Below are 22,931 nucleotides of genomic sequence, written 5' to 3' on the forward strand. Positions count from 1 at the left end.
GAGATAAAATCTCCATGGGCTTCCCAGGCTGAAAGTGCTTCCCTAAGGTTGGTATCAACTAATCACTTCCCCCTTCTGCAAAGAGTGGGACTGACCACTGTTACCACTGCCATAGCAAAGCTTGGCCTGAGAGTTCCAGGAGAGAAGGGAGCACTTGGAGCAGGCAAAGTCAAATGAGGGTGGCATTTGTTTTCAGTCTCCAGGCCCAAAAAGGCTATCCCACTTGTGATCACTGTCTAGTCACAGGGGAGACTTATGCTGGTCACAGGCTACACAGTGTTCCTGCACCACAGAGCAGTCTGGAAACATTCTCACTATGTCACTCTGCCGCCAGGACCTTGAGGGGTGGGTAAGAGTTGTTCCAGCATGCATTGAACAGAGGTTAGAAGAGGAAGGAGGATGAGATGGGCAAGTAACCTCTGTACTTAATCCCACCTCTGATTAAAGTTGTAACAGCTATTGGCCTTATATTTAGGGAGGAGAGGGAGAAGTATTAAGAAAAAAAATTTAAACATACCTATTTAAGGTCAAGGATCTCTCTTGAATTCACCTTCCTCTTTAAGGTCCATCTGTTCAGTTTTCTGCATCCCCCTCCAAATTGCAGTCACTGCCACATTAAAATTAACCCATTTAAAAACAGTTTAAGACAGGGAGAGTCCAGAACTCATTTGGCACCTTTCCGGAGAGTGAGGAATTGCTGCCCCCTATAACCACCCACCATTCAGCACATTTTAACCCTGGAATTTCAGGTCTTCTAATGCCAATGGACTGGGGACAGTGTAGAAGGTTAAACAGACAGGACCAGATGGGGAAAGGGAAGCAGCCAAATGGCTCTTCTCCAATATATCTGGATTTTCCTCTCATCTTCATGCACACATAATATAATAAAGACTAAGAGCCCAGGTTGTACAAAAGTGTGTTGGGGTAGAGGGAGTAGGAAGGTGTCAGTTGATCAGTTCCACGAGTCTTGTCACCTTCATTAGCTTATTATAAGTTACAACCCCTCTGTCATTCCTTGGGAGGGATGGTTCTTCTGCAGCAGATCAGCTGGATGGGTTTTGGTTTAAGCTGCTCTGGACGTCTTGGCTAAGAAATGGAGGGAGGGGGAGAATTCCTCAGAGGGTGGGGGAAAAAAAGATATTCAGCAGCCACTGGCGGGAGTCACACAAGCCCCCTGAGACTTCACTTTATGGCGTTGGCCCCCACGTCGCCGGCCTCCTCCTCCAACCTTCGACTGGAAAACAAGAAGGGGAATTTTAGTTTGTGATGACCCCAAAAAAATCAAAGTGACAAACACAGAACTGAGGCAAGTGTTCTACCTGCACTCTCACTGCTAGGGCATCAGGGGAGCACCTCTCACATGATCAGTCTCCTACTATTGCAGGTAGCAAGGAGACAAGCAGAAGCTGGTAAACTTTAGTTCTAGTCTTCTGGGGACCCAATTTACAGAAGCTCTGAACACTTAACTCCTATGAAGTCAATGGAAGCTGAAGGTGCTCAGAATCTCAGAAATCCAGGGCCTAGGTTTCCATATTGTGCGTGATGGAAGTAGAAAGCCTCCACGATTGTTTTGCTGACATGACTCTGTTCCCAGACTCAGGCCAGCAAGCCCACTTGTTATCTCAAATCAGCTGTCAGGGTGCAAAAATACCTTATTGCCCTCTCGGTTGTGGGGCTCTTCATCCAGTGCAGTCTGAAGGAAAGCAGCAGGAAGAGAGAAGCAGAGATGAGCAAGAGCACAGCCACACAAACACCCAAGGGACAGGGCAAAAATACAGAGCAAGCATAAGAGGCTGGGAGTGCAGCCCTTTATCCACAGTGACACCGCAGCGAAGAGGAGACAGAAAGGCATACAGAGACGTGAACTGAGGGAAAGAACGCTGTCTCTTTCCAAGCCAGGCTCTGTGGTCTAAGTGTGATTTGATCAAAGGGAAGTGACAGCTGGCCTAATGCCCTTACTTGGGCTGTGAGCTCATTGTGGCAGGTGCTATGTGTTTGCACAGCGCCTAGCACAACGGGGCTCTGGCCTACAACAAGGGCTCCTAGGCACTGCACTGCCTGAATACAAATGTTCCATTGAGAGGACAAGCTGCCATCAATCAGCTGTCAGGATTTTCTCAGTTATCAGGGGGTCTAGTTCCTTGCTGGGGTACTGCCGGCTGTACCCATATAATTTGTCATTGCCAAGTGAACAGTCTCAAGAAGGGGGAGCAATGCAGATGTTTTATGAGGCTGAGACAATCAGCTGGCAGGAAGGAGAATGTGATTAGCCAGAAGATACTTATATGTCTTTTGCTAACCTGTGCTTGCAGGGCACTAGAAGGTACTGCTGGTGTTGCTCCGGATGAGGTGGCATCATCCCCCACCAGGGCCCCCGCAGCTGCTGTCCCACTCTGGGGCACACCATCCTCTCGTTTCGTAAGGGGTCCCTTTTTTGTTGACTGCATCTTGATCTGCTGGGGCTTGGAGTTCATTGGAGAGTTGTTGGTGGTCTGGAGTAACTGCCGGTTACAGATGGAAGAATACACAGCATTAAAATGGCAGGGCCAGCCAAGCAAGGTTCAAAACTTCAGGGTTTCTTGAAAGTGAGGAGTGCTTAGAGAATTACTTCCACTAGCCATAAAGTGAACTATATAGCAAGCATCAGCCCACGGTTGCCCACACTGGCCCATCAACATGCCTCAGAGCTTCCCCGGAGATGCTATGTAGGGCTGAGAGGGGTGTTCAGTCTCTATGGCACAGCCTGTCTCATGTCAGGGGACACCTGTTTCTGGAAGACAAAGACACCCCCAGCCTCCCCACCCAGTCAGTTTCACACAGGCCAGATGGCCATCAGACTGCAATACACGCTGGTCGCCACTAGCCTGAGTCTTGCTTGAAATTGGCAACTAAGATAGTGAAACTATATCCTCCCAATTCCCAGATTCCCCTACTTGTCTCCTCATTGTAGGAGTAAAGGTTTACTGGGAAAGCAAAATGGCAAGGGTATGGCTCCTCGGCCTTTACCTTGGTGATAGTACCCACTGCTTTGGTACGGCCCTCACGAAAGACCAGCCGCTGGTCTATATGCAAGTATTCAGGGGTCTTGATGAAGCGGAAGTGCACTGTAGCTTTGTCCCCTGTCCGTAGGCAGTCCTTGTCCATGCTGAGGATAGTGGCTGTCTGGCGGATACTGCCACAATGCACTGTAAATGATAACGTACCAGAGGCTCTCAAGTAGTCAATGCCACTACTAGTGGAACAAGCCTCAGATTAGAGTCCAAGGTCATTACTGCTAATCTATCCACAGCACATTTGAGTTCAGAATGAAAATAACCTATTGTATTCTAATCAGCGCGAAGTTGACGCTACAGATGCATTTGTTTGCTGCTCAGAAACGAAGCTAAATATTGGATACTGCAGGGGGTCTCACACTGTTCTGCACTGGCTTTCCAGGTGACCCATGCAATGAAACATTAAGAACCAAGCAGCAGGGGACCGTGGTATTGAGAAGAACAGAGTATGTCTACACAGACAAGAAAAACCCACAGCAGGCCCGTGCCAGTCAACTCAGACTTGCATGGCTGTTCCATCACTGTGTAGACTTCCAGGCTCGAGCTGGAGCCCAGGATTTGGGACCCTGTGGGATGAGAGGATCCCAGAGCCAGCCCAAGCCTAGAAGTCTACACAGCGAGGGAACAGCTCCTCAGCCCGAGCTCCACGAGCCAGAGTTGACTGGCACGGGCCAGCTGTGGGTTTTTCTTTGCCCTCAGTGTCTCAGGCAGAGTTTGTTGTGCAAATGATGAAGCTAGAGAACCACTGGGCTACAGACAATGCTGACTCCTGGTAGCCACTGTGTAGGCTTTCCTCTTCCCAAGCACACTGGTTCTTACCGGCAGCAATCCTTGCTCTTCTAGATCTGCTCTCTCACCCATAATGGAATTGGGGAAGTTAATACAAGGAACTATGCCCTACATCCTGGATAAAGCAGAAATCACAGGTGGATTAAGCAGCCTAAGGCTAAAGCAGAAGTCTGCAACTGTGAGCTGTTCAACTGGGGTCTAAGGGTCAGAGAAAGCTGCTACACCTACCCATGGCCTGATAACGTGGGCTGATGGTGGTGGGATGATGCAGCACCAGAATCTCTGCTTCAAATTCCCAGGATGCTTGTGGATTCAACCGGCAGGACACCATCACCATGCCTTTCCGGATGGAGGAACGCTTGATCTAGGGAGGAAACAGGAAAAAAGACAAAAAGAGAGTTAAGAATCATGCTTACTACAAAGAATAAGTTCATTTCTTTCACTCCTTTCATCCAGAGGGATCTCAAAGCATTTTATAGATCAATGATTACTCACACCCACTGAAATGCAGCCACCTCTGGGATGCAATGTGATAGCTGTTCAGCAGCATACAACAATGCTATGCAGGGGTTCCAAAGAATGACTGCAGCTGAAACTTTTGAAGAAGTTGTAGATAGAAGGATGTGATTACCCAAAATTGAATTTTGGGCAGGACACTGGGGTTAATATAGCTACACTTGCAAAGAGTGCCATACGCATCCTATTTACCTGTCATTCAGAAAGACACTCCTTCCAACAGCACAATGCCAACTAGCACTATGCTAAAGGCTTGTTTACACAGTTTTTACTATATTGGTTTGAAACCAGTGCAACACCACTAGTATGGATGCAGTTATTCTGGTATGAGGCACCATTATCCCTACACTAGGGCTTGTACCAACATAACTCTTTCAGTAAAAAAAACTAAAGTCAGACTCCTAGCTGAAAGGTAAATTGGTGCAAACACTACGTATAGACCAGGCCTAGCACATTAGCTCAGTTCTGACAAGAGTGATTCCTTGCAACACTTGTATTTAATGAGCGATCTCCTACAAGTCACACCTGCTATTTTAGATTGTCTGGTGAGAACACAGCTCAAGATAAGGGCTCAGAATTATTAGACTGGTGACAACTCTTGAAAAGGGAGTGGGGCGTGGAATGGGACTTTATGGTGCTGGTAGATGAAGGCTCCCCCTGCCCTCGAGCGTTGGTGGAAGCAGTCTCATTTTAACCAGGATTGGAAAGTATCCTGAAGAAGCAAGGCTCTTGATATCAAGAACTAGGGCAGACCCCTCCTCCCTCCCCACATACACACTCACCTTTTTCAGAGCAAAGGAGGCAGTCTGGCCACCACGCACCTCCTTCACAGGCATGCGTTTGCGGTGGATGGACTTGACAGCAATGGTCAGGAAGTTGCCCAAGGGGTCTGGACCCAGAAGCAAAGTGTCATTTAGCTTGATCAGGCCTCTCAAGGTTGTCCCAGACACAACTGTTCCCACACCCTGCAAAAGAGAGAGAACCACCGGTAACTGGAGTCACTCAACTATGCTGTTAGAGCAGTACTGGAATTCCCCCTTCCAGCAGGCCCACCTCCCCACCCCGGTACAGTCTCAAATGTGGCAGAGAGCCCTTCCCGGCACCAGTCCCCTTACCGGTACAGAGTAAGTGTCGTCTATCTGAAATTCTGCTGGCTCTTCCTCCCTGTAACTTGTTCGGGGAGACAGGAGATTGAGAAACATCTTAAGCAACTCCAGATTCTCACCAGTGACATTGGAAATCTGGAAAATTGGGCACATCCTGTGAGGGAGACAGACAACAGATGGAAGTAAGTTAGTCCCCTCACCTTGATTCAAAGTTCAGGGAGACATCAACATCTTGGACTGAGATAAATACTCCGCACTGGCAGGGGAAAGCTTGGCAGGCAAAGTTAGTTGCAGAACACCTCATATTTGAAATTCTGCAATACTGCATCTAAACTTCCTTCTGAGATTCAGAAAAGGGGCTTTAGATTCCTGCACTGAGGTCTGGGCACTGTGCTTCCATCTTATGTGGACAGCTCAGCACAAGCCCCACACTTCTATCTGGGAGAGGAATACATGGATGGTCAGTCTGAGTTTTCCCTTTATGGAACCGATGTATTATGCAGCAGATGAAATGTTAGTACATCTAAGCTGTGGGGATTTTGCTCCCTATCGTCTCACCCAGACACACTCCACCCCCAAACAGGACTAATACAGACCACTCTCTCCACTGCTATTACCTCTCTGAGCTGAAGTTGGAGGCTGTTACAATGACATCATCTTTGCTCTGAACCAGCACCGGGATCTTCCTGCACCCTGGGGACTTCAGAAGTCGCTGTAACAGCTTCAGAGTTTCTTAAAGGGTGAAATGAACATAGTTAGGGCAGCATCTCCCCTCTTTAAAAATTGCCTTGGTCAGATTTCCTAAGAGAGATAGGCACATTTGCAAAAAAATGGACTTGGGGTCACATCTTCCATAACAGCCAGCCTGCTGCCAAGCCAAAACTGTGCCAAAAAAGTATAAATTTGCCTCTATATACATTTATTGAAGTGGAGTCTAAGTTTTAAGGTTGCTTATTAGAGGTCTGTTTTAAATGGGAATGGATTAATTTAATTTGAGGCGATTTAAATCACTAAATGGAAAACCTCAATTTAAATTAGATTTCAATCAATCTTTCCATTTGTACATCAATTATCGTCTCACGAAAGATGACTGCTTATTATTTTATATCAACCAATCTGATTTACTTTACAACTAAATAGACCCTTTATACTAGATTGGGTACACCTTTTTGTGATGCAGGAAGGTAGACTATAACTATATACACTTATTCAAGCAATTATATAGCTCAATATTTTCAGATTCTTCTTAACTGTACATTTTCAGTATGTTAGAAAAAAAGGTCAGTAATATATTGCTTATTTACTCCAAAATTAACTTTAGCTCATGATTTGTGTCAAGCTGCATCAGGATGGCAACTGGAATTAATTCAAACACAAAACAGCATATAAAATTTATTTGTATTAAACAAAAAACGGTAAATGTTTTGGATACATGAACTTAAAAGATGTTTCATATTTACAACCAAATGATTTATTAAAGGAACAGAGGGATTAACTGTAGCCTGTGAAGTAAACTGATTTCAAGTCAGCCTGTGAAATTTTTCAAATATGCATAAGTGAAAGTGACTGGAGCTTAAGTTTCTATTCACGTAAGTCTTTTGAAAATAGTTACTTACTCTGTACTTCAAACTTTTAAAGCTAGATCTCATTCCCTCCCTCCTCATTTTTATTCATAGACTGGAAGAGAAAGACAAGTTTTCCTGCTGTTTCAACTTCCAATTGACTTCTCAACTTTGAATTAATTAGTCAAAATGAAGAAAATATTCTTTCCTGCCTGCAGAAGAGGCTACTAGCGTCAAAAGCTGGTTTAGCACTTCAACACACACTGGTTCCTGGTGCTTAGCTAGTGACTTCCACCAATTCAGTGGTGGGATTCTTTTAAAGATCAGCCAACATGTACTGCTTGAATGGTTCACCTCCAGCCCTGAAATTTATTATTGTTGGCATGATTTTGGGGTGATTACTGGATGCCCAAGTCATAGCAGCATCTTCAGCAGTTGGGCATCTGTCCTGGAACTTTGGACTGAGAATATTGGCAAGAAAGAGATGGAGTAGGTGCTTGATCCATCCACTTCTTCACTGCCTAAAATTTAACTTTGCTGCTGGGTATTTCTTTCTTCAATGTCTCTTGACATTCTTTCCAAATTTCAACAGCATCAGCAATACAGCTGCAATCTTTCTGCAGTTTGCTCAAGGATATGGAAATAGGTTTCAGTATATTCAGCATATCTTCTACAGTTCTCTTTAGTCCAATGTTGACTACGCTGGTTGTGATAGTTCCATCTATTTTGTTATGATTTTCTTCACAAAATTGTCATCAGAAGAGGCCAATTCTTAATAAATAGCTCAAAACAGTCAACCACTGAATTCCATCACACATCTTGGGGGAGAATTAGTTTGGATCCTCATGCTTTGTTCAGTGAAGCTGAAGCACAGTGGTTGTTATGAAGTATTCCGCAATGTCAAAAATGTTTTCCTTTATTCCAAATGTTGTATTTAAGTCTTTGCTAAAAGATGCAATCAAGGAGCACTGCACACCCATATGTTATAAGTTTTAGGTTCCCTTCATTATCTTCTTCTAGACTTCTCATCTTTGCTACATTTACAGCATTGTCTGCAACAAAGCTGTGTGTTCAACTGTTTAATTTTTGTTCAGTTTGTTATAGCCTTTACTTCTACTTTAAGTATTCTGCTGTATAGGTATTTCCTGATGTGTCAATTTCTGTAAAATAACATAAGATGGGGTTGTTGTCTGTCACACAAAAACAAATTACTGGATCATTGCATACTTTGCTCCACCCATCAAGACTCACATTACCAAGTTTCCCTGTCAATGTTTTTTTGCACACTCTTCAGATTTCCTTCTCGTATACTGTATCCAACAACCTTTCAACAGTGTCTGCTCTGCCGGGTGGAGTGCAGCCTGGTCATAATGACTGAACTACGTCCAATGAAGTGTTTGCTTTGAACAAGCCGAAATGAAGAATTTGTTGCATAAATGAACCAAGCAATCCTTTAATCTATGGAGTTGTTTCATCTTGCTGGAATTTGCTGGTCCTGCTTATGAACTCTTCCATGCATTTTTTAACGCAGTTAATTTACTGTCTGACATGTTTAATTGCAGCACTGCTGGTGGTATCAGCAGGTGACTCTGAAGTTGTAGACATTGCAGATGGATATTCATAATCCCTTATACCTAAACTGGCCCCTGAAACAAAATGGTTAAAAAAAAAAAAAAAAAAATCACTCGCTCACTGATTACTACTGAGTGCACGGCTTTAAAAAAAAAAAAATTGTAAATGAAAGATTCTGCCTACTACTATTTGTACCACTGTTTAAATGACAGTTTATTTTAAACCCAGTTTTAGAGAGAAAATAAATCCAAGGATTCTCTAAATCTATTTAAACCCTTATCTTTAACAACATACCAAACAGATTTAAAAAAATGTTTAAGTGCTAAAATTCATAAGTGCCCAATCACACTTTAAACAGAAAGTCGTCACTTAGGATGTTTGATTATACTAAGCAATGAAGAATTTCAGAAGTCCAGCAGTGACAGTAAAAGTGTAATTGATAAATACTCCCACAAACATACCAATTATATTTTGAACAAATTTTGAAATTCATAAGTAATCCACCCAAAACACAAATTTATGACAATTTAAGTTATTCACTAGCACATTAAGACATGGCAGGCAGTGCATAAGAAAGATGCAAACTTAAGTTTACTAACCAGTTGATCCAGATTGTTCAGATATGTCCACATCATCATCTTCAAAGTCATTACCTTCTGAGGAGCATTTTTCATAATGTCGTTTCATTCTGACAGCCAGGCCTTGCATCTCTTTGTTGCATTATTCGCTGTATTTGGCACATTCCTTTTGTACCATGGGGTACAGGAATTTCTTGACAATATTCCCAGATATGGTTTTATGACCTGCAGCCATGGCAGATTATTTTTCAGTTCCCAGGTGTTGAAGTCAACACTAGAAGTTGCACTCCGAAGAAAATTGTCTCTTCTTCACAGTATCCTGCTTAGACACTACGGTTGCTCCTTTCTGGTTGCGCACACTGTTCCTTCTGCCGCGTTACATAACTCACCCGCCCTCTCCTACCCCGAGAAAAACAAAAGAACTAACAACAATCCAAGATTTCTGTTCATGTAACCCACATGCCTTTTGCACGGCAGTATTTTACTTGTTTAGAAAGAGAGAGGGAGGCAGTTGAGAAGTTAATGGATTTCTGTTTGTATCTGTCTATGTACAAGGAGACAGAGCGAGGCCATTTACTTGAAGTGTCCAGAACCACCCAGAAGCAAGGACAGGCAGATACTGGGCATATCAGTGTTTTTACATGAGCTGGAGAGTAAGTTTGCATGGTGAGTGTTGTCAAATATTCATAATTTGAGAACTAAGCCAATTAGCACTCAGGTCAAGAGAAAAGTTATAAAACAGGAGTATGAGTAGGGCCCTACCAAATTCAGGGCCAAGAAAAATGCATCATGGACTATGAAATATGGTGTTCCCCCATGAAATCTGGTCTTTTGTGTACTTTTACACTATACTATACAGATTTCACAGGGGAAACCAGCATTTCTCAACTGAAGGTCCCAACCCAAAAGAGGGTCATGGGGAAGGGGAGTTGCAAGGTTATTGTAGGAGGGTCGCAGTATTGCCACCCTTACTTTGGCTCTGCCTTCAGAGCAGGGTGGCCGGAGAACTTCAGCTGCTGGCCAGGCACCCAGCTCTGAAGGCAGCGCCCTGCCAAAAGCAGTGCAGGAGTAAAGGTGGCAATACCATACCAAGCCACCCTTACTTCAGAGTTAGGTCAGGACCCCTACAGTTACACCACCGTAAAATTTCAGATTTAAATATCTGAAATCATGAAATTTATGATTTTTAAAATCCTATGACCGTGAAATTGACCAAAATGGACCATGAATTTGGTTGGGCCCTAAACATGAGGCCACAGGTAGGCTTAGCAGATGATCCTGAAGAGCAGGGTGTGGCACTCTGTACCTCAAAGCAGCACCCTAGAACTCCCATATTCACCCATCATACAATGATGATACATTTCATACAAAGCATGCCACGTAAGATACCATATGAAAGATCATAGTCTGCTGAAACCCATTGTTCTGTCAAAATATGTATATCATGTATATGAAGCTGTGAGATTTTGCTATATGGTTGTTACTGAACTAAAATAGGGGATAGTGGCATCATTCTTTGACTTTTTTCCTCCCCCACCTATGCCGGAAGCAACAAGAATGCTGGGAAAACAAAGTCTTTAACTGAGGAGACTGGTCCCAGGCTTAAAGGGGAAGCCTATGTATTAAGAACTGTAACATCTAGTGGGGTGAGAAAACTGCTTGATCCAAATCCTGCCTAATCTAATAAGGTTTAAGATTTAGACTGTGCACTTACCATTTTTGTTTGGTAACTATCTCTAACTTTTTGTGCCTACCACTTATAATCACTAAAAATCTCCCTTTCTGTAGTTAATAAATGTGCTTTATATTTTACTTAAAACAGTGTGTTTTGGTTGAAGTGCTTGGGAAACCTCAGCTCAGTTTACAAAGGCCAGTGTGTGTCCTCTCCACATCAAGGGAGCAGCAGACTGGATAATAAACATACATGGGTCAGGCTTCTGACTAGGACAAGACGGTACAGTTGTGGGTACAAGGCTGAGGGCTTGGGAGATTTGCTGGTACCTTTCTCTGTCTGATTCATGAGTGGCTCAGGTAGCATTCATACAATCTAGCTGGGTGTGAGGCTCCACATGCTGTTATACTGAGTGATAACAGTGCCTGGAGGGGTTTGCTGCTTGTCACTAGCAAAGCATTGGGAGAGACAGCCCAGGCTGGAGAGTTAGGGGGACAGAGCAGTACTCAAGTTCCAGGTTGTACCCCAGGGATCCCATCACACAGGGATCCTATAAATCAGTTTGCCATGGAAAAAATGCAGAATGTGTGTTTTTACAGATAATCTTTAGTTTTTACATTTGGTGAAAAAATAAAAACATTAACTACATTTTACTGAAAGTACCCGTATCACTTATTCAGTGCTTGCAACCTCCCTCTCTTGTGGTTGATTTTTGAATGCACTTTAAATTTACATACTCCAATAAACTGCTTCTGGTGTATAGAGGTTACTCAACAGCGTAGAGTAGGGGTCAGCAACCTTTCAGAAGTGGTGTGCTAAGTCTTCATTTATTCACTCTGATTTAAGGTTTCGCAGGCCAGTAATACATTGTAATGTTTTTAGAAGGTCTCTTTCTAGAACGTCTATAATATATAACTAAACTATTGTTGTATATAAAGTAAATAAGGTTTTTAAAATGTTTAAGAAGCTTCATTTAAAATGAAATTAAAATGCAGAGCCCCCCGGACCGGTGGCCAGGACCCAGGCAGTATGAGTGCCACTGAAAATCAGCTTGCGTGCTGCCTTTGGCACGTGCGCCATAGGTTGCCTACCCCTAATGTAGAGGTTCATGTTTCAATGCATCTCACTTCAGCCTCCACAAGTAATTAAAGTTATGAAAAGATGCTGAAAACTTTAAAAATCACCCCTAACAACCATGTCACTGAGTTTGGGAAGAACAAATTACACATTGATAGCAATGTGCGGTTCTGTACTGTATGCAATAAGGGTGCAGATTATGTTCGAAGGCAGACAATGGTAGAACAGATAGAAAGCGCCAAACAATGAAAAGAAGCTAAAAAAAAAAGCAAGAGGCTGAAACAGCAGGGCCATCAAGAACACTAAAAAGAAACAATGCACTGTGACTGGACCATTCTATTAATTTTATTATAATGATTGGCACAGATAGGCTTCAAACTTGCTTTAAAATTGTGAATATATCAATAAAACAGTGTTCAACCGATGTCTAGCCATAATATAGGTATCTCATTTTAGTTGTGGAAAAACATGGATTTAGATTTCTTTTTAAAAAAAAAAAAAAAAAAAAATCACAAAACTAGAATCCCTGCTGATGAGGTACATGTTACTGTCTCCTGAAGTCAGAGGCCAGGTCCACTGGGTGGGATGACTGCCACAGGGTTGCCAGGAATCAGGTTTTCAACTGGATTGCCCAGTCAAAAAGGGACGCTGGCAGTCCCCAGCACAACTGACCGGGCTGTCAAGTCCGGTCGGGGGCACAGCGGGGCTAAGGAAGGCTCTCTGCCTGCCCTGGCTCTGCATGGCTCCCAGAAGTGGCCAACATATCTGGCTCTTAGGCGGAGGGGCAGCCTGGTGGGTTCCGCACACTGCCTGAGCGCCAACTCGGCAGCTCCCATTGGCTGCGGTCCCAGCCAATGGGAACTGTGGAGTCAGCGCCTGTGGGCATGGGCAGTGCGCAGAGGCCCCTGGCCCCTCTGCCTAGGAGCTGCAGGGACATGCCACTGCTTCCAGGAGTTGCACGGAGTCAGGAAGCCTGCCTAAGCCCTGCTGACTAGAGTCGCCGGAGGTAAGCGCCACCCTGCTGGAGCCTGCACCCCAACCGCCTCCCCAGGTCAGAACTCCCTCCTGCACCCCAACTCCCTTCCCAAAGCCTGCACCCCAGCCCCCTGCCCCAAGCCCCCTCCTGCACTGTGAACCCCTCAGTCCCCACTCAGAGCTCCCTCCTACACCCCAAACCCCTCATCCCCAGCCCCACCTCAGAGCCCGCACCTCATCCCACACCCCTTGCCCCAGCCTGGTGAAAGTGAGTTGGGGGGCAGGGCCTCAGGGAAGGGAGCAGGGCAAGGGTGTTCAGTTTTTTTGCAATTAGGAAGTTGGCAACCCTACTTTGCCAGTGTCTTGCACAGCCCCTGCATCCCCCACAGGATCAAGCCCTTAATACGGAGCATGATCTGTTGTGCCATGTTTATAAAATTCTCAAAAGTTAGAACATTTTTCTCCTGATCTCCAGCCTTCAACTTAAAAAAGTTTTTGATAGAGGCTCACAGGTTCAGCATATTGTTTTTATTTAAAATGATTTAAGTTTAGACCTTCACATATTCTGTATTAAACCTGTTTAAAATGAAATCTGAATTTATTTTTAAAAGAACTTTTAAATATGATTCCCCACTCACCCCCCAAACAAGTCATTGATCTTTAGCCACTCTAGTTTTAAACAATCATAAAAAAGGATTTGACCTTCCTCAGTTTTCCATGATGAGGTGAATGCTAATTAGTGGTCAGGACTAGAAAATGTTTGAATTATGACTTGCTTTTGCCATGATAGGACAGGACAGTCTTACTTATGAGTATTGATTACCACAATTCCACAGAAGCAAGAGGGGAGCAGAGATTATCACAAGAGCAAAATGAGGTCCAGATAGGGGACATGCAGGAGTCAATGTTTCAGAGTAGAGGATTTGGCTTTCAGATCAGATTCCTGCCCTCCCTCTTCTCCTGCCACGGTGGAGCCAGTTCCTTTTTAGTCCAGTATCTTGCTTCCAGAAGTGGCCAAGACCCAACGCATTAATGAAAGGTGATCTCCTACAACATAACTAACTATTATGTGTGGGGGAAAACAAGGGGGATGGTAAGGACTTCTTAAGTGGCAATTAGTTTATATCCCTCAATTGTCATCTGATCAGATAACCATAACCAGGCTGTCATTAAGAAAAGGCAACTGTAGGAGGCTAGTGTTTTGGCTAAGGAGACACCGACATCTGACCATGTCATCTGTTCCTCATACAAAGCTCAAGGTAAAGGGGCCAAATCTTCCACCTTCTATTCAAATTAGAACATCTACATCCTTCTCTTGGCACAGTAGTGGGCTCTGAGATTAAAAAAAATTCTCAAAACGTCCACTCTCTTACCCTAAACCAAATATGCTCCTCCCTCCCCTGTTACTGGCTTTATGACTGGGCTTTCGTTAGTTTGCCAAATATCTTTTACACCTTCGTTTCCTAGGATTTACAGAAGATACTGCTCAGTGTCCTGTTTACTGAAAGCATCTTCTGACAGAATTTATGCAACAGGCAGATTGCTAGTCTTCCTGGTTCTCAAAACTTCTCAGGCACTTCTGACCAAAAACACATCACTGTTCCAAGTAACTAGAGCCAAATCCTTATGGGCGAGGAACAAAATCAAAGTAGGAGCAGAATTCAGGAAAAGAGGCAGCCCACATCCCTCTGTTTTGATGCACACCACTGGAAGTGCTTAAGCAGGTCACTTTTGACCTTCAAGCAGGAAGCAGAGCAAGGGCTTTCAAATTAATATCCATCCCCCACACCCCAACTGCAGGCCTTCCCCCCTTCAAATTTAGATACTAAGAGAAAAATCCCCAACTCCAGCCTAAAGCACTTGGCTGCCTCTCCCCAGAGAGCCTATGTGACTGCCTGCAGTTGCAATCTCTCTTTAGGGACCATTATATTAAGTTTATTAATGATTTACATATCACTGTGCACAAGGGATTGCATACAACTCCAAGAGCAAGGGTTACCACAGCTCTCCAGGAACTAAAAACTGTGTGGGTGATTAAGGTGAATCATACAACTCCTTCCTGATGACTGACACACACACACGTACACGTTCCAACTGGGTTTTCCAGGGATCAAAGAAAGGGCTTTTGGCACAAAAAGGCTGAGTTTAAACTGACATAGGGCCTTCTTTTGATTCAGCAAGTGGACCGGACCCTGTGTCCAAGGGATCCCCTAACCCTTATGGAAGGGCTGGAAGGACTTTGGTTTACTATGTAGGACCCCATAAGTGTGACGAGTGACCTACCAAGCTTTAAAAAGCAGGGCTCTCCCTAGCTATTCTGGAGCCCTATGTAGCCCCCCCTGTGGGGGGGAGGGGGCGGGAGCTGGCCCCAGGCCTCTGAGAGGGGCAGGGCTGGCTTGGGGGCAGGGGGAACTGCCCCCCCAGCACTCACTGGTGGCATGGCTGGGGCCGGGTCGCTGCACTTCCCGCTGCCAGTGAATGAAGGCCTGGCCCCGCTGCAGTCCTCGGGAGCGGAGGCAGGGCTTGGGCCATGGGAAAGAGACTGGGCAGGGGCTGGAGCAGCATGCAGGGCACCAGGAAATTTGGTGCCCCACGCAGCTGCGTACTTTGCATATGGGTAGGGACGGCCCTGTTTAAAAGAGTTTGTATTAACGTGTTAATATGGTTTCCTCTAATGATTTTACCCTGAGAATAAATGTATTTTGCTTTATGAAGTCTGGTTGGTAACTGGAGTACACGGTTGTAGCCCCTGGAGAAGAGTTAACCACAGGTGCTGGTCCCCAGTCAGATCTGCTGGGGAAATCACCGTAAGGTACAAAGTGAAAGCAAGCATAAATCCCCAGTTGGGGGGGGGGGGGGAAGAGAAATCTCTGCCCAAGAAAAGTGTTCAGGATCCTGGCCATCATCTAAGTGGGTGCCATCGAGGAAGACCAGGAGAAGGGCCAAAGGTTTAGTTAACTCTGACACCACCAGCCTAATTAGGCAAAACCACACAGCAAACACTGTATTGCTGCACAACTAAGCAATCCAAACAATGGAGGTGACAGCTGTAACACAAGTGAGGGGACTGTCTTGGGAAAAAAGACAATTTCTAGAATGTATTTGAGCTACAGCCTAAGCCATATTAAGTATGAGGTGACTTCTGTCAGCCCTGATTCACCATCCCAGCTGAGGGGACACTGGCAAGCCAGTGGATACTGAGTGTTCTGAGGACAGAGGAGCAGTTGCTGGCAAAGATCCACATTTACCTTGCAGGATGTTGGCAGGACACATGTCGATTTTTGTCACCACGACAAAGACTGGAACATTGAGTGCCAGCGCTAGGCCCAGGTGCTCCTTGGTCATCCCAACAATCCCAGCATTGCTGCCAACCTGCATCAAAAAGTCATACAACTGCAGGTAGCTGGATCACATAGGATAGTTTGGCCAGAGTATGCAGTAGACCAGCGGTTCTCAAACTGTGGGTCAGGACCCCAAAGTGGGTCATGACTGTTTTAATGGTCTCCAGGGCTGGCTTACGCTTGCTGGGGACTGGGGCCAAAGCCCAAGGGCTTCAGCCCTGGGCGGCGGGGCTCAGGTTACAGGCCCCCTGCCTGGGGCTGAAGCCCTTGAGCTTCAGATTTGCCCCCACCTACCTCGGGTGGTGGAGCTTGGGCTTTGGTCCCCACCACACAGGGTGGCAGGGCTCGCTTGGGCAGGCTCAGGCTTTGGTCCCCGCTCCTGGAGTCGTATAGTAATTTTTGTTGTCAGAAGGGGGTCACGGTGCAATGAAGTTTGAGAAGGGGGGAGGTATAGCTCAGTGGTTTGAGCATTGGCCTGCTAAACCCAGGGTTGAGAGTTCATTCCTTGAGGGGGCCACTTAGGGATCTGGGGCAAAAATCAGTACATGGTCCTGCTAGTGAAGGCAGGGTGCTGGACTCGATGACCTTCCAAGGTCCCTTCCAGTTCTAGTAGATAAATAAATAAATAAATAAATAAAAGATATCCTATTTATTTATTTAACCCCTGCTGTAGACTATGATCAGATTGTAGAACTGGTGGGGTGGGGGGCGGGGGGCAGGCAGGAGGGAAGGGGAAGCAATTCCGGATTCCATCCCCTCAACACACAAGAATTTTAAACACATCAGTAGGAGGAGAGACAGCAGTGAGGAAAAGAAGTCAACTCATAACTAGTGCTTACAGCACTGTATTTCCAAGTTCAGAAATCTTTCAGATGACAAAGAAAAGAGATATCCTCACTACTTATGGCTATTGAAGATCCCATGGCATGTCTCAAGAGCAGGGACACAGCCGTGGAGTCCTGGCCATGCCATCATATTGGGAATTATATTCTGCCTACTGAAGCTATTAGTTATATTACCACACTACCTAGGACACCCCCACCCCGCCCCATCATGGACCAGGTATCCACTGTACTAGGTGCTGTACAACACAGAACAAAAAGAGTTCCCGCCCCAAAGAAAGTCATCCACTTCTCCTCTGTACTAGTATTTTACAGCTTTGAACAGTGGCATATTGCACTGCTTTACTGCCACTTACCATAAGCATGCAGAAATCTGGTAGGTGACCAGTCATGCCAAAGACTGTGGTCTTCAGGTACTTCTCATGCCCAGCCAAGTCAATGAAAGTGATGACCTTGGTGGATTTCTCACAGATTTTGGTCCACTCCAGGCTGCCACCATGGCTGTCAGGCTTGTTCACCACATTGCCCTCACTGTCAAAGCCCAAGATATCATTGCCCACACTGCTGGTACGACCCGACTCGATCTCATGCTTGTGGCGGAAGAGCTTTTGCCGTGCAAAGCCCCGGCCATTGTCCAGCTCACCATGCGTCAGGACACCCAGCAATGTGCTCTTTCCTGCATCCACATTGCCCACCACTGCTACCCTACCAGGGAGAGAATAAAGTAATCAGACACCTGGAAAAGAGTTTTGAATGTCAGCTTGGTCTTCCCTTGGAAAAGTTTTTCATGTTACTAGAAGCTAGCGATGGGTGCCAGTGACAGCACCAGAACCTGAAATCTGTTCTTAGAGTTTGCACAGTACAAGCAACAACATAATCCAACTTAGAGGGACACTTTTAGGGAATTCATGTATTAATATTAAACATCTTTATTGATGCTGATGAGGATGGCCATTGTGGCAGCATGAGTGATGCGAAAACCCAATCCACCTGGAACTGTACTGAGACTCCCAAGTCATTTTTATACAAGGCATCAGACACCCATCAAGAGATCACTTAAGCAGTAGGCTGGAACCGAAGTGGTGACTGATAAGCAAAAGACTCCATATTCCAGTATCTGACTTATTTTAAAGAGTCCACTCCTTGCAAGGGCCCCAGAATCCCCTGCAATCACAGGATGAATGAGTCCCCAAATAACTCCTTGATGGATCAGCAGAGAATCCCTGAAGTGCTCCCAGCCCAGAGAGAGCCCAAAACAGAGGCTGTCACTCAGACACTGAAACTTTTGAGCCAAGAACAGGAGTGCAAAGTAAAGATCACTCCAGACAGCTTGTATAAAAAGAGGAGGAAAAAGATGTAATTAGCAAGGAGTGTTCAGACAGCTGCCTTTTCTGGGTTCATACAACACCCAAATTCAAACCACCACTTGCTCAGATCAAAGAGATGTGGCTGTGTTGCTGCCTAACCCTGCCTCCTCACCTGACCTCCAGGAAGTCGTTGTCACCCACACGTTTCCGAACAAGGTAGTCGCGCACCTTGCCCCCTGCCTCCTGGTGCTCCCGCAGAAGTATCACATCTGCCTCAAGCTGCTCTGCCATGCTCTTCACTGTGGCATAGGATGCTTCCATATCTGCCTCACTCAGACCATATTCAGTCCCATCTAAAGAGAGGTTGTGAGGGGGAAGGGAATAAAAGATTAGCAACACTTCCCAACAGCCTGGAGTAAATGTTAATTTTATTCTCTCTTCACATGAACTGCCTATAGCACTGATTACACACATGGGAAAGACACCAGTCAGCCTATGGAAACACAGGAAGAACGGCCTATTCCTGAAGAAAACTTTAGGCTTAATTTTAAGACTCAAAGGAATTAAAGGGTCACTATCAACAACAGCAAAAAAACAAAACAATAAATAAATCCTACTATCTGAAAGTGCTTTACCTACTAGAGTTACAAGCAACACCTAAAATCGCTGAAGGATTAGCATAAAAATTCATATATTTCTCAGTTTGCTTACTTTGTGCATTTAACAGCACTCTGGGTATTTAGTCAGTTTCCCCATCTACAGCCAGATACTCTATTTGTCTTTCACACTGCAACAGGGGAGAGAAAGTGTTTAAAAAAAAAGTTACCAAGGGGATGCAGTGGAGAAGATAGCTTTTGAAAAGAACTATTAACATGTTTTGTAAAACTGACTAGATCTCCAGTCTAGTTTTAATAATTTAAAGAAAAACTAAAGAAATTCAAAGGAGTCTACATGGGTTTGGGGGATTGTGGCTGGGATATGAAGTCTTTCTCCTCTAGGTTACTGGTTCCAATACAACCCCAGGTTTGTATACAAAAATGCATATTTCCCTCTTGGGGAGTCTTAACCCAGATCTTAGCAAGCAAGTGCCTATCTCTAAACAAATCACAAATTATCCTTATGGGCAGTCTCAGCAGAAAGCACAAGGACTGAATTGACCAACTGAACTTCCCTCCCTTGGCATGGTTATTCCCTGCATCAGGGATACAGAAAATAGATAGGACTGAAGTACATGGGAAGCTTGACTGAACACGGTCAATGTTCTCCCTGTACTGCAGGCATAGCAATTGAAATTAATCAGACTAGTGGTCTATCTAGTCCATTGTCCTGAGAGACAGTGGCTACTTCCAGATGCTTCAGAGGAGGTGCAAGAAAATCTGCAGTAAGCAGTTATGGGACAACCTGCCCCCTTGCAAGGTTTCCTGCTAATTGTTCCATAGCTTGAGGGTTGGCTTCGGCACTGAAATATACCCCTTCCAAAACTTAGTAAATATTTTAAAAAAAGAAATAAAATAATAAAAACTTTGACTCTGGATATTAAGAATATCCATGTACATATCCAGCTATTTTGAAACCCACCATGCTCTTGGCCTTAGTGACATCCATGAGCTAATTGTGCTTTCTATGAAAGAATGTCATGCTCTAGGGGTGTCAAATTCAGTATTTTTCATTAGCACGACAACATTCAAAAATGTGATTTGCAAAAGAGAATGAACAAATGAACAAGGGGCACACATATGAAAGCCATGTTAAAGGATCAGGTGTGAAAACCACAAATATGCAAAAGCAGGTGGCTGCTGCCACACCTAGGACATGTGACATTAAAGGTATTACATTTAGAAACAACAAAAAGGGAACTGCTTTATGTACTATAGACAGCCTTCAGCACATGCTACTAAGGGGAGTCAGAAGCAGCTATTTTAGTTAAAGTTGATAGTTAAATATAAAGTGCTTCTAACACACCCCTGTGAAGTAGGGAAGTATTCCCAATTTACAAATGGGAAAAAAGCAATGACAGAGGTAAAGCAGACACTTCAGAACATGAAGGAAGTATCAAGACTGAGATAACTCCAGAACTCTCATCACCCAGTACTGTGCTCAGACGCCTTAAAATGCATTTGGAAATAAGAGTGGTTATCAATAATATTTATAGTTATGCCAGATAAAATAATAACAGGGTAACCCAATTAGGTTTCCAGGCACACTCACCAGCAGGGCATGCCCTGCATGTGGTATTGTATTGGGGAATGGGGTGGAGGGAATTCTACTTTCCTCTGAAGCATCAAATTAGATAACTAACACTTTCTTGTAAAGTTAGTGTTTGCTCTTGCTTCAAAAGGAAGCTATACTCACCTGATCCTTGTCCAATTACATAGATGGTCTCCCCACATCCCTCATCCATTCTCTCCCACATCTGCTGGAGCAGACTGTCATACTGTTCCGATGTCGGACTCACCATCACCAACTAGACGGAAGATCAGACACCCAGGTTAAACACACTGCCTGGGTCAATTTCCTAAACAGCGCTAGATAAAGTACAGCCAATGTGCTCTATGTGGGAGGGGGCTCTTTCAAAGGCCCCTTTCAGTCATTTTTGACACGTTTGTCAGTTACACGATAGGTCTCCGCCCCACACTGCACAGACGTACTCACCGGTTATGAACGTTGAGCTGCTTTTAAACATTACGGAGTAGGGGGACCAGCACCTGGGGCTGCCCAGTGAAAGATGCCAGCAGGTGCCAGTTTAGGGGGAAGGGCAGGAATGTGCGGTAAATAAAAAAAACAAGTTGCCAGCTCACAACCCCCGCAGAGCCACATCCCGGAGCCGTGCCGGGCGCTCAGACCAGGGAGGTCCGGGACACCTGTCGCGCGGATCTTCCTGCCCGGCCGGCTGTCTCCCCCAGCGGCTGCTGCCCCCCATCCTCACCGCCTGGGTGGGGCGGGACCGGCCCAGCTCCCCGCTCCCGAGGGCACCGGCAGCTACCCTCACTGGACCTCCCCCGCCGGCCTCCCGCTCCCCCGCCAGGGACACGCCCCCACCCCGGCCGCGGAGAGAAGCGGCCCCAGTTCCCCAGCAGTCAAACGCCTCCCTCGCCCGGGCCTACCTTGCTGGTGAGGTCGAGCTCGGGCTCCCCGTTGAGCACCTCCCCGTCCTCGCTGCAGTCCGAGCCGAAGGCGGCGCGGTGGGGTCGGGCGGAGGCTGTCGCCTGGGCCGCCCCGCCGGGGGAGCTGGGCTCCGGCGCGAACATACAGGCCGGTACCGGGAAGCCCTCAATGGGCGAACGGCTCCGCTCCGCCGCCATTTTCCCTGCTGCCCCGGCCTCCTGCACCCGCCTCATCAGCATAGCCCCACCCCCCGGCTCCTTCTGCCTGGCCTATGCGTAGTACTCCCTCGAAAGCCCGCCAAGTGGCTTGTTAATAATTAATCAGACATCCCAGCCAATCACCAGGCAGCGTTATGAATAATTACGCATAACCATAACAACTACAGCCGTGCTCATAGCTATTCATAAGCCACGCCCCCAAGTCAACGCTTCCAGCGGCAGACCGGAAGGTAGAAGGAGGGTTGCCAGGTCGACTCCTTATATCCTCACAAACACAGAGCGCGCTCTACGTGTTAACTGCCTTGTGACCAATTGAAGAGGAGAAAGGCATGACGAGAAACACTCTGCGCCAATCAAACAAGAGATTTAGAAAGAGGGGTGGGCCCTGAATCTCCGCCTATCATGGGAGAGAGAGTTGGGTCAAAGGTTTCCCCAAAAAAGTAAAACCAGTTATTTACATTCCCTAGCTAACCAATAAGAGAGTAGGCTTTTCTGACAGACATATGGAGGAACCAATCAAATGAGAAGACACACACTCCGGGCCTGCTGTCTGTGGGGATTTCCCGTGTGGGATGAGCTGACTTCGTCCTTTGGCAGATGCTGATGACATGGGGCTGAAATAAATCTGCTGAAACCACTTTATTCTGATGCAATGACTCTGTCAGAGCTTGACTAAGCTGCTTCTCCACTGCCACCTCCATGATTTTGGGGACCCAGAAAGGTCAGAGCTAATCTCTGTCCCAGACCTTTTCATTAGTGTAAAGCCAGTGTTGATAAACTTCACATTGCCCCCTCTGACTAGCCTGTGACCTCTATGAAAGCTGATGGCTGTAAATCCCTCAATTTTGAGGAGGGTGACGTTCCCAGATCAACTTCTGTTTTTGCAATGGACAACAGTACCTCCCATGTTACCACTGCAAACTCCGTCCCTACCAGCTGCTCCACTGAGCAGCCAATGCAGCTTCTACCCACAAAGAAAACAGCTCAGTGTTATAAGAGATGGTGTAGTCTTAGGGTTGCCAACCCTCTTGCATTGGCCGGGAGTCCCAGAATCAGACTCAATCTCCCGTTTGCTATTGAAAGCAATCCAGGAGATTTTAATAGGCCAAAAGTCCAGTTGGCGGCACAGCAGGGCAAAGACAGGCTCCCTACCTGCCCTGGCTCCGTGTGGCTCCCCAAAGCAGCCATGTCACTGTGGCACCTAAGTGCAGGGGCAAT

At 45.7% G+C, this 22,931-nt stretch overlaps 1 protein-coding gene across 2 annotated transcripts; it reads right to left on the reverse strand.

Annotated features, from left to right (window-relative positions):
• Window positions 1–6: 6 nt before the first annotated feature.
• On the reverse strand, window positions 7–21,920 carry GTPBP1 (GTP binding protein 1). Of its 2 annotated transcripts, XM_024208735.2 has the most exons (12): window positions 21,495–21,920; window positions 20,743–20,854; window positions 18,563–18,743; window positions 17,440–17,788; window positions 16,149–16,272; window positions 6,082–6,196; window positions 5,474–5,618; window positions 5,141–5,323; window positions 4,071–4,206; window positions 3,007–3,185; window positions 2,301–2,501; window positions 7–1,234 (listed from the first exon to the last, which is right to left on the reverse strand). In XM_024208735.2, exons 1-12 carry the CDS (start codon window positions 21,732–21,734, stop codon window positions 1,142–1,144), a joined length of 2,058 nt encoding a protein of 685 aa, XP_024064503.1. In that variant the 5' UTR covers window positions 21,735–21,920; the 3' UTR covers window positions 7–1,141. The 2 variants fall into 2 exon arrangements, with proteins under 2 accessions (XP_024064503.1, XP_024064505.1); XM_024208737.2 differs by lacking the exons at window positions 20,743–20,854; window positions 21,495–21,920 and adding an exon at window positions 19,102–19,175.
• Window positions 21,921–22,931: the final 1,011 nt, after the last annotated feature.

This window comes from Terrapene carolina, unplaced genomic scaffold (genome assembly GCF_002925995.2).
Source record: "Terrapene carolina triunguis isolate 2854851 unplaced genomic scaffold, T_m_triunguis-2.0 Scaffold247, whole genome shotgun sequence".
Taxonomy (NCBI): Eukaryota; Metazoa; Chordata; order Testudines; family Emydidae; genus Terrapene; species Terrapene triunguis.

Bases quoted from the DNA above. Each gene is read 5' to 3' on its own strand.
- GTPBP1 (XM_024208735.2), bottom strand. From the start codon at position 21,734: ATGCTGATGAGGCGGGTGCAGGAGGCCGGGGCAGCAGGGAAAATGGCG. The intron at 18,744-20,742 runs GTGAGTATAGCT...ACCTCTCTTTAG, and splicing joins TGTAATTGGACAAGGATCAG to ATGGGACTGAATATGGTCTG. The intron at 6,197-16,148 runs GTAAATGTGGAT...TCACCCTTTAAG, and splicing joins TCCTGCCAACATCCTGCAAG to AAACTCTGAAGCTGTTACAG.